General features: G+C 38.3%; 1 protein-coding gene across 1 annotated transcript; it reads right to left on the reverse strand.

Moving 5' to 3' along the window:
• On the reverse strand, positions 1 to 4,622 carry LOC113701416 (auxin-responsive protein IAA9-like). The gene is made up of 6 exons (XM_027222053.2): positions 4,317 to 4,622; positions 2,682 to 3,362; positions 2,345 to 2,571; positions 2,118 to 2,259; positions 779 to 840; positions 1 to 419 (listed from the first exon to the last, which is right to left on the reverse strand). Exons 2-6 carry the CDS (start codon positions 3,338 to 3,340, stop codon positions 382 to 384), a joined length of 1,128 nt encoding a protein of 375 aa, XP_027077854.1. The 5' UTR covers positions 3,341 to 3,362; positions 4,317 to 4,622; the 3' UTR covers positions 1 to 381.
• Positions 4,623 to 12,009: the final 7,387 nt, after the last annotated feature.

Here is a 12,009-nt window from a genome sequence, read left to right on the forward strand (position 1 = left end):
TAACATAGAAGAAAGCTTGTGCAGCTGAATTAGCACATCCACAACGATACAAGCAGCAAGTAAAAATAATGTGTTCAAGTCTGGACAAGTTTTTCAATCACACATAAACTTGGCAGTTCAAGCTACTTCATTTTTGACGTCGAAATATCCAACTCCACAGTTATTGGAATACATACTATTGCATTTAAAAAGCTTTTCAAGGACAGAGATTCACTTTAACTTATTAATCCAACCAAAGCACTGGTAACACCAGAATTGCGCCAACCCACGATCTGCATTCCATCTCAGTATATCCTGTCGATAATGACCTACACCACTTTCGCGTCTCTCCCTCTTGACTGAGTAGCAGCTAAACCATACTCACCATACCCAAGGCAAGAGCTAGTCCCTGTTCTTGCACTTTTCCACGGACCTGGGAGCTGCAAACCAAGTTCAAGATATTTTGGTTCATTAAAATCATCATTTGCTAACTTGAGGAGAAAGATGTACAAGGGAAAGAAAATACTAGGAAAAGGATTTTATTACACATTCCCTTGGTAGACATACACACACCCGTTCTATTATTTAGCTTTCTTCGGATTAACTCGCAAGATAGTATTTTACCCAACTAGATTCAGTCTAGACTGGGTTCAGGTTTATCTTATATGCAATTGAAATTTTAATCCTGTTATTGACCAAAACAAAAGTTGCAATCTTGTTTCACTCTCTTTTAGCACACATCTGTAAGTATGAAGAGCTGAAAATTAGTTGACAGAACGTACTAACATATAATGCATACCTAATCCAATAGCATCAGAGCCCTTCATAATTTTCAGCTTCCTGCAAGTTTCAATGAACATTCTGCAATATACCCACCCGTTAGTTAGCAGCATAAAATCAAACAATGAAATCAAAAACAGATCAATGTCATTGACATAAAGTAGATGCACATAGTTGGACAAGCAAATGCTAATTTAAAATGCATAATTTGCTATCTGCCCAAAAGATCCAAAAGCAGCTGGGAAATCAGCAAGTTTCTTCAAAATACAAATCTCTTACACCTGTACAGCGTTCAACTAAAACATAGATTCTACGGGAAAAATAAACTGCTGCTAGCTAAGCAGCTCATATATTATGCTCTAAACCTATTTATCATGCTTTAGTTTTTGCAGAATCAAGGAGACCTTCGAATAGATAGCGTCTCTCTATCAGGCCAGGTGTATCTCTTGACTAATATGAATTCGTGAGGTTGACTATCTCAAATTTGAAGAAAGCAAAGGCTAAGAATTAGATCTTGGAAAATCTGTCATTTTTATTCTAGCATAGAGCAATTGGTGCGGAAGAGAGAAATGAATAATGTAATCAAGTAAGCAAGTGAAAATAGAACAAGAAAAAAGTCAAAGTCAAAAGGTTTTGCTTATTTTGTACTTTTATATACCACTTGATATCACTGGAATATTTTTGACACCTAAACAATAAAACTACATCCCCAGAAAAGAAAAAATGGTTGCAAACTATCCTGATCTGCTAGACGTCAAGTTTAAAGGATTTGAAGCCTTGCATAAACTCATGATGGGTAAACTGCCTCAACACATGCCTTCATCTCTTAAAGCGGTAAAGGACTGCTGAAGATACATTTGTCGCTTCCAGTTTCTAATGTGAGTGAAGCCAATATTGAATGCATCAAGAAAAAGGCCAAGATAAATAGCCAGTAAATGGATACATCCTAGGTTATATTCGAAAGGTTGAGAAAAGCATTCACAGGCGGCCTTTCTGCCACATCCTTTCACAAAAGCTAGAAACTTTACTATGCCATCTATATGGCTCTATCCTCTATCCATGCATAACACAAATGAACAAAAAGTGAAAAGCAACATCATGCTCAGGACAAACAACGTAAAGTTAAGGGTAGTACAGCACAAGCAAGATCTGTAACTAAAGGGAAAACTGTTTTTGTAGATCCTTTCAATGTTATACTCATTCCAGGCAGGCTTCCCAAGTTACTTTTAAGAGAGGGGGGGGGGAGGAATGGAAATTCTGCAACATTTTCGGCCCACTCAGCATCAAAGCTAGCACAGGATGAAGCTGAAAAAAAATTGACATAGGCAAGCAAAACATGTTAAATAAACTGAACTTACTCCCAAGGGACGTCTCCCACAAGCATCCAATCACCATCCTTATCCTCATATGTAAGCACATACTCAGATCCATGCAACAAGTCCCTCAACTTGGTCTCACTCAGCATCTCCTTCCCTGAAACTTCCTCAGCTCCACATTGTCCTAGAAATATTAGACAGCTCAGTTCAAACTTATTGTTTTGATTGCAACATAAACCAGTACAACCAAGACATAAAGAGAAGCTCACCTAAGGTAAAACAGCTAAACATCTTCTCTAAAGCAGAGGAAAGTCCTTGATATGCGGAGTAAGTTTTCAGATCCACCTTCCTCAGATAAGGAGCGCCAGCCATACTGACTTTGACAAAGAGAGCACCTGAACTTGGTTTTCCATCAACTTCATTATTGTTCTTTGATGTGGTAGCAAGTGTATTCTTCCTGAATGATCTGATAGGAGGCCAACCAACTACCTGTGCCCTGCAGTGCAAGAACAATATTATTAGACTAAACAGAATCCTTAATTATAACATTATTTGTTAGCACAGCGCTTGTTGTTTTCCTTTTCTGTCTGGAGCTCATGAACTTACTTTGCAGCAGGAGCACTGCTGTTGGTCGGTCTATTCATATTGGTCTGGTTCGATCCATTTGCTACATGTGGCCCCTCAACTGATGGCTTTGATGGGACCTCACTTGGTTCATTACCACATGACCTGCTAGAAAGCACACTTACACCAGCTTTGCCGGAAAATTTTCCTTGTCCAATAGATTGATGAGTTTCAGAATTGGAACCAGCAGCAGAAAACATCCAGTTTCTTTCATTGAAGGTTGAAGCTTTCACAGTTGAATATTCATCAATGGTGTCTGAGAATACTCTTTTGTTTCCAGAAACTACAGACTTATGTATTGAGGAACAGATTCCATCCTTAGATGGAAGTAAGGGGAACAAGGGCTTCTCATCAAATTTGTCTGAGCTCAGCAGGTTAAGTTCTGATTCCCTTTCCGGGGATTGAGATCCAGGTAGACCGAGCCTCAAATCTGTAGCCTTAAGATTTAAACTGCTCTTCTTCTCTTTTGACACAGTCGACATAGAAGTACTCTCCTCAGAGGAGGAGTCTGACAGTCCAAGATAATTCCGTTCTTTCAGTCCCAAACCGTTGTTAGAGACACAGTCAACAGATTTTGAAGAAGCCATTACAGATACATTGCCCTGCCCTTCACCTTCAATACCCAAAAGCGGTGGAGACATCAGACAGAAATGTCTTGATTGCCTGTGAACCCGATGCCATCATTCAGTCAGTAACCAAAACATGTCAATAACACAAGCACGATCAAGCCTTTTCTTTTCAGTAATAAAGCGGAGAGACACATATGCTCTAATCCTATATGGGAAAATTTGTACAAAAAAGAGAAAAAGAAAAAAAGGAGAATGCAATGACAAACTGTACGTCTCAGTTTTAGAAGAAAATGGAGCTGCAGCGAAAACATCAAACTTTTTAAGGTGAGCAAAGGCCTACTTTGTCAACGAGAAAAGCACATCACATAAACAATTGCAGTTCAAACAAATAGTACAAAATACATGACCAGCATGGCAACTTTGGCAGATCAAAACGAAATGCAGGTTAAAAAAAAAGCGCGCACACACACACAGTTTTTGCTCTTTGCATGGTATAATTTATTTATCTTCCAGACTTCCAGTTACCTTGACTACGAATTCGAAATATCAAATATGCAAAAGTTATAGTACCATACATCATAACTCAAGCAAATATCCATCCCAGTTTTAAATTTAGAATTTTGCAAGAGCCAAAAGCTAAAAATTTTTAAGAAAACAACAAAAAATGGAACAACCATAAAAGTCCTAAAATATGAACAACTTGAATACCACTAAACATTAATTAAGCTCCTCACCAGACCTCCACTGAATTTAGCCACTTGTAAAACATTTCCCACTTATTAAATCCACAAAGTGGGAAACTTTAATGAAGAGAACACATTAAATCATTATTCATTAAGAAAAAAGTTGAGTTGGCAAAAAGACTGGAGAAGGAAAACATCAAAGCTTGAGCTATAATCTTTTTTTTTTTAAATATGGAGAATTTTACTAAACTACTTAAGAAAAAAGGTGCAGGATCTCGGCAAGCAACACTAAAATTCATCAAAAGCCAGCTTAATGGAAAGAAAAGTGCACCAGAACCCAGGATAGAACAAGAATGAGTACATACCTGAAACCAAAAATCTGAGCTTGCAGGTAAAATTACAAGATCACAGGAAGGCACAAAGACCAAAAGGGCTATTTACAAACCTTAAAGTCAGTCAAGCCCACAACCATAAAATGCAAAGAACAAAGAAGCTTTAGAGTTTAGAGAGAGAAAGGGTGTGTGTGTGAGAGTGAGAGAGAGTGAGCGAGGTTTGGTATCAGGGACCCTCCATTAAAACAAGCTCACAGAAGAAAGCAAACAAAAGTGTGCGTGTGAGAGAGAGAGAGAGAGAGAGAGAGAGCTGCGTCCGGCTGGTGGTGTTGAATCAGCCGAGGAACTCGAAGCAGTGAAAACCCACCAAATATTATACAACAGATGGCCGTTGAAGGGTAAAATAGTAATTTAGGAATTGTTATGTTGCTTATTTCAATATTTCTCTTGGGACTTAACCTAATTCAACACTTAAAAGTAATAAATTCAGAGTTAATGAATGTGTTTGGATAGTTGATTAATTGGAATAATTTTATATAAAAATACTACATCACTTTTTAACGTGATTATGTGAGATAAAAAGATAATTAAAAAATATATTGATAAAGAAAATAAATAAAATTTGACAAATAAAATACTATCCAAATACATCCAATATGTTCAAAACGCGTTTAATAGCTAAAAATAAAATAAAACATCTGAGTAAATTAATTAATTAAGTAGCACTGAATTTTTTAAATAAAATTTGTTTCAAAAAATAAATGATAAACTATTCACTTATCACTTAACCTGATATATACTCAATAATTCAATAAATTAACAGATTCAGACTTTATATTTCAATTTTCAAAATTAAATTTTATTAAATGCACCCTTGGTAAAAAGTTGTTAAGGTGTTAAATTTATTTTAAAAAGTAAAGGTAAGTAAAAAAAAATGTATAAATATAGAAAAGGATGCTGCATTTGTTAGTGCATGCATTCCATCATACGTTAGCTACGATTCAAGGGATGCCCCCATCGGTTACAAAACTCATTTCTTTTTGGGGATGAGATGGACGGTTGAGATTCGATGATGGGAGCAATAGGCACTGCCTGACGATGTTATAGACTTATAGGTAGTTACAGGGAATTATTTTCGTAAAAAGTTAGTAAAGAGGGATTTCCGGTTCTTGCTTTCTGGTTCGAGCGGAAGCCCGCGGGATTACCTTTATATTACTGCAAAATGACTGATGTAGCCTTGCAGGTGTTTAAAGGACTTTTTAAAGGAGAAATTTTTTTTTTTTTTTATCATCTTATTGGAGAAGGACCATAAATACCAAGACTTATGTCTTAATTGAGAGAGATACTATAGAATAGTACGAGAACATCAAGGTTCTACCCCAAAAAAGGACTATAATTTTAAGAAATAGAGGAAAATTCACCTTCCTCTATCTTGAATTCCAAACCTTCCATGCATTAAACAGCCGGAAGAATTATACTACAATGTAAGGATTTGGCCCCCTCCCCCCCCCCCCCCCCCCCCCCCCCCCACGAAAAAAAAAAAGGATATGTAGAAACATGAAGTATTTCTCTCCGGTAATGTTAATATTATTCAAGAGAATTCACATTTCTTTTTAAGATTTCTTTTCAAGAAATGATATCTTATTCTTTCTCCATGTTGCGTTCCGAGGGGGGAAAAAATGACATCGAACCACAACGAGACACGATTGACGTAAAAATGAGAAGTTGCCGTAATCACAAGAAATGCATGCAGAAAATGCCAAAAAGATTTTTCGGAAATTAGAAGGATCTTCCTTGGTCAACGGAAGGTTGTTATCCTGCATGCGTCGTTTCTTTGCTTCCAAAGCAAAGATTTGGTTTGGGCGTTGGATAGAAATATTTTCATTCCAAAATCATGTTGACTCTACAGATGATTATTCTTAACACCACAAAACTTGCATCCCTGGCTTGGTATCGCCGCGTCTTACATTTTCAGATAAATTTATACGACTAAGATGAAAACAAAATTAGGATGATGTAATAAAGTTGGATCTATGCTGGGGCAGTTTCCGGGACGACGTCGTAGGTTGTTCCCTTGGCACAACAAAAAGATTTGGGTTGAGCGGCGATGGCTACAATTAGAATAATTTTCTACTCAAATTTGGGTGGTGAATGCAGCAGAGTCAGAGTGGGTCTGAGACCACGCTCCCGCGGCAGCCATGATGGAGACGAAAAAGAGGTAGACAAAAGGAGATTACCATATCTTCGCTGTAATGATTTTTTTTTTTTTGAAATATATATATATATATATATATATATAAAAAGAAGAAGGAAAGAAATGAAAGATAAATCCAGAAGGTTTCCACTTTTATTTGTCCAGCCAATTGTAAACAGAGGTTATCAATTTCCACATTTCAACTGATCCATGAATGATTGATTGCCCACAAAAGCATGATGCTAAATTTTGTGATAGGCCACAGATACCCTCAATCCCCATCCCCACGTGGCCGCTTTGATCCCAGTCCCACCACCACTAACTCCGTCACAGCCGTCAATCCGGCTCCACTCCCCTCATTCCATTAAGACAGCGTGGGAGGTAGAAGAAGCAAGAAAGCCCGCTTTAGGCGCAGAGGCTTTTCTGCTTTTGTTGTATCATGTCATGTATGGGAGGTGCACAGGCTCAGGGGTTATTAATTAGGACTCTATTTCCAAACACGGCAGTAGATATAGCGATACAGCCCCCCATTTCGGTTAAGCTACAGTTGAAGGGTGCATGAAAATTTTAATTTCTGTCCTTCTAACAGCCCTAAGGATAAATGTGCAAGTTAGCGCTGTTTGGAAAGTCATTTTTTATCCAAAAATTTTTTACATTTTTTACAAACCCATTTTTCAATCACCTTTTCGTCTCAGATACGGTATCATATCGTTATAATGCATTTTTTACGAAAATTTCAGAAAATTACAATTCAAACAGGACCTTAATTAGGGAAATTCCAGCCGAAAACTACCAGATTAGCTACACTTACTTAAGAGCTGGTTGATGGTGCTGGAGAATCCGTGCTGATGACTGATGACTGATGACTGAAACCGTGAAACGTAAGTCACTCGCGTAAGGGAGGGGGCATTTGTTGAAAGAGAAGGAAAAGCAGATCAAATGCGTGCGATGGGTTAGAGGGAGAGAGAGAGAGAGAGAGAGATGGGTGGGGACGGAGGGGACAAGAAAGCGGCAATGGAACTTGTGTTGCCGGGTGGTGACCAGGACATTTAACCTCCTTCTCTCCTTTTCCATCTTCATCCCCTTATCTCCGCAGCGCACCTCTCTATTTTTCTCTTCTTGCTCGTACCGAAAATAATGATGTCGCTTGGCTTTGGCGTTTATGCTAGTACACATAAACCAAAAGTAAATTCAAACCCACCAAAAAAAAAGAAGAAAAAGGAGAACCACAAAGATCATAGCTAGGTAAAATTAAGATCTTGGCTCTAATTACAACTCTTTTTTCTTGTGATCAGCCCGTCTTGAAAGACGATGGCCTCTTTAATTAGTTACATCAAACTCCTTTTTGACCTAATTATTCATTTATTTCCACTAGGAAAAGAAAAGGAGAAAATCACAGAAATTAAAGTAGCTTGGTTATTATGGGTCTTCTTCTTCTATATATGATTAGATGCTACTTGGCAGTGGCACGCTTGGTCTCAATTCAACTCTCAAATGCCAACCCAAGAATTCAATTCATATTTCGTGCAGGTACTCGTCTCGTAGAGAGATAGGTACCCATTCCCATAATCCCAACCCCAGAGGATATGGGAGTTTCCTCGCAACGACCCAAGATTTTACACATCACCACAGCTCATTCCATTTCAAGACCCTATCCAAAAGTTGATTTTTGTTGTGCTTATTTATATTGGTTCTACAATAAAGACTTCGATTTTTTTTTTCTGACACAGTGGGTATCCGGGATTCAACGAATTATTATTTCGGACTCGACTAATTCCACTACGCTTGTGCCCCCATCCTCCAGAAGACACAAGACATTAACAAGGGTCGAACCGCCGCGACCATTAGGTGTCAGGACCTTAAGAGGCTTCCCCAACAGCAGACAAGCCAACCCGGGGTAATAAAGACTCCGAATTCGGTGATGCCTTTTGCTAGCGTTAGAGAGGAGGAAAAAGGGGGGGGGGGGGTAAAAAGAGGTGAGGCAATTAACTTGTTTTTGAAGTTTTGTCATGTGAGTCGTGGCTGCTTAACGAAATCATGCCATCACAATCAGCTTTTAACAAAGGAAAGAAGGCACATTTGAAGAAAGTGTGTGAGATTAATAAGTTGGTTCAAACTTCAAACCCAATGTCGGCGGTTTTTATGTCATCTGAAAAGTCTTCTCACACTAGAAGAAAGTGTGAAGCCAGTACTTCGGGTTTAACCAACATTTTGATATGGCACTAAAAACCTGAGGTTGGAATAATTAAAAACTTGTCTCCAAAACTTGATTATCCACACCTAAAAAGCAATCGAGACTTGTAGCTTGCTCAAAAATTACCTTTCCCGTGAACCTAAAACCTTGGGCATGCACCACTTGCAAAGATGAGCAGCAAAGGGTGAGATTACGTCCAAAAGGTTTTAATTTGTTTATTCGACGTCCGTCCTATTCTTCTAACCCCTTTGTTCATGCTTTGAAGTAGTAATTTTTTTGCATCAACCTCAACAATTATAAAGTCTCTGGAGAACATTTTCAATGAATGATTACGTCTAACATTTTCAAGAAAGTTAATAGGAAAAAGTGGAAACAAAATGAAGAAACCACTCATGCATGCATCCACCGAAAATAAATGTAGAGATAAACATCATCCCCATCCCATCCAAGTATACAGTATAGGCTCGAAAAGAGAGGAATTAATTGGGGATGGGGGGGCGTCCGATGGAAGGGATTGAGGGATGGATAGGGATCAAATTCATGGAGGGATCTGTGATCTCGATTAGGTGATGCGGTATGAAGGTTTGAAAGTCAGGCTCAGAAGGGAATAATTAATAATTGAAGTAAGGATCAATCCCTAGTGGAAATGGTATGAGCCACATAGTTTGCGGGGCTGTGCCACGACAAAGGGACCCAATGCCGGTAGACTTCCGCTTTTGCAGGTGACTCTACTACCTACAGCCCTTCAAATGCAATACTAAACCACCATATATTTGACAGCGAGAGCCAATGAATGAGGCCGTGCCCCCAAATCCAAATGAGGTGCCCTTCCGCACGCCCTTAATCTGCCAAGAAATTAATAGACAACTTGTTGGTATTATTAGTCGTAACATCGGATGCTCTTTTAAGGTAACTATTAACCCACCCAACCAAAACATTTATTATTACATGTATTGTCTGACACTTCCGATTTCTTATCAGCACCTTCTTGACTAGATCTACAAGAAGATGAAAATTATCTACCATTACTTGTTCTTTTTTTTTTTTCCCTTTCCCTATTATTTACATGTACTGATAGCCTTTGATCTATTACCTGGATATGGTTAATACGATGATTCTTAACTGAATTAGGTACTGATGAGGGACTTTCATGCAGAAGATTGAAAGTCGTTGGCGAGCAAATACTCGAGAAAATCAAGAGCTTAACATTCATAATCGTAGAGCAAGCAATATTAACCCGGAATATTGATACTTAAACCCGGCTATTATCAGATGCTCACTCTTTAATATTAATTATGTTTTCTAGTCGGGTGGTATTTTATACCGGACCAACTTACAATAGCAACCATAGGGGGGGCGGGGGGGGGGGGGGACATTTAGCCATTAAATATCACGCCTAAAACAAATTGTCCTACCTTACTTATACATACTCCCTCCCTTTTTTTATAACTGGCGTTTAAGAATTTTGCTTTTAAGTACTTTTATCTGTCGTTGTATTATCCCCATGCAGCATTAATTATTTTTTCACAATTTTACCCTTTTATCTCTCTTTTCCAATACAGGGTTCTTAATTACTACTCCTAGTTTGGTGGGAGTTAGTTTGCATTGCTTTTGGTCTAGTAAAACAGCACCATTTAGTATTCTAGTGAGAGAAAACATGGGTGAATTGGACAATTAATGAGGGTACAAAAGGAAAGTAGTGTATAGATTTAAACAATGAAAAACTTTTCTTAATTGGTGTGCAAAACCTTAAACGTCAGTTATAAAAAAAGGGAGGGAGTAGTTAATCTTGATCAATATACTCTAATACTACGAATAAAACGACGCGTCTGGCACGTTCTCTCACTTGGCCTGGAAAACATACTTATTATATATTTAGTAATAGTAGTTAGTAGTAGTTGGAAACATGTTCCAATGCATGGAATCCCAAAGACATCCATGGAAATGGGAAAGGTCAATGCTGCTGCAATTTTTTGGTTGGTTTTGGTGGTTTTTGTGTGGGGCGGCCCGGAGCCGGAGGGGATCTCTCCTGTCTACGCTCTTGAGCCGAATCAATATTGAATGCTCCTGTTCCGAAGAATAAATACACCTGAGATATACAGCTCACGTGTGAAAGATTTGTAGTACACAAGTACACCTGCAACAGGATCTTCTTTGTTTTCGAACTTGCCAGCGAATCGAATCACTCAGTACTCCGGTGTCCTTCCCCTTAAATTTGATTCTACTTTCTACTGCTGGTTAGGTCTATGTTAGTCGAATTTAAATTTAATTGGGTTGAGTTTCGATTTAATTTTATCTTCGACTAATTTTTAATGTAAACTCAAATTTGAACCCAATCCGAAATTCGAGCCTAGTCGAACTCAAACTTGAATCTTCTTGAGTTTTCAAATATATATGAGCCGATTTGCAAGCAAGTTAACGAGTTGCATTTCTCAGTACTCGATTTAAGTTCGATAACTCGACTCAAGCTCGATGTTGGCTCACCAGCGACTTGATTTGATTGCAGCTTAGTGACGTTGTAGATGGGTTACAGAAATATCTGGCTAATTTGCAACTTGTCACCAAAATGGTGCTTGGCTGCAAGAAGCTCAAGCACGTGCAACTGTGCTAGTTTATCATCTTATTTTTTGTTTCATGGCTAGGTGACAAGTTTATGGGGGGCCAAGAAAATGCTTCCCATCCGGATCAAGATTAATACGAAGGCTGCTCAGTTACTTATCCTCTTTCAGTTTTTCTTCTTCTTCATTTTTTTTTTTATTCGCTTTCTTTTTTAGGGATTCAAGTTGTAGGATTCTACTATTGTCATCATCCGCAGCTGACTTTATAGAACTTTAGTTGCTTTCCGAGTAAAGAGAAAACCTGGATAAGCCAACGGACCTCTTTAATTGGTTGTTCAACCATAACTTCTACTATCTATAGGACCACAAGGTGAAAGATCAATCTTTTACGCAGATCATTTCGGTCGATCAGCGTACCTGGAAAGATAAGGCTCCGACAACTCTCCATAAATTTGACAAGATTTCTTTTTTCCTCGTAAAATTTTTTTGCAAAGATATCGATTCAGCGTACCTGGAAAGGAGAAAGAAATAATAGAAATGCTGCTCCAATGAGGTACAAACCTCTGCTATTAAAATTGTTGGGAGCCCTTTATGGCTGCGCATAGCATCCTTTCTCTTATATTTACTAGAGAGGAAAAAGAAAATTAAGTTCTCAAGTGCAGTATGAAGATAGGGCAAGGCGAAGTGATGTGATGTTGCTCTTGGTATCAATTACTAACCGGAAAATTGGAGACAACAAATCAAAATTGAATTGACATCTAAAACCGCTTAGGCTTGCTA

The sequence above is a fragment of the Coffea arabica genome, chromosome 7e (assembly GCF_036785885.1).
Source record: "Coffea arabica cultivar ET-39 chromosome 7e, Coffea Arabica ET-39 HiFi, whole genome shotgun sequence".
In the NCBI taxonomy this organism is placed as follows: domain Eukaryota; kingdom Viridiplantae; phylum Streptophyta; class Magnoliopsida; order Gentianales; family Rubiaceae; genus Coffea; species Coffea arabica.

Coding starts and splice junctions, on each gene's coding strand:
- LOC113701416 (XM_027222053.2), bottom strand. CDS start 3,340: ATGTCTCCACCGCTTTTGGGTATTGAAGGTGAAGGGCAGGGCAATGTA. Junction 2,260..2,344: donor GTTTAGCTGTTTTACCTTAG/GTGAGCTTCTCT, acceptor TAATATTTCTAG/GACAATGTGGAGCTGAGGAA. Junction 841..2,117: donor GTGGGAGACGTCCCTTGGGA/GTAAGTTCAGTT, acceptor GGTATATTGCAG/AATGTTCATTGAAACTTGCA.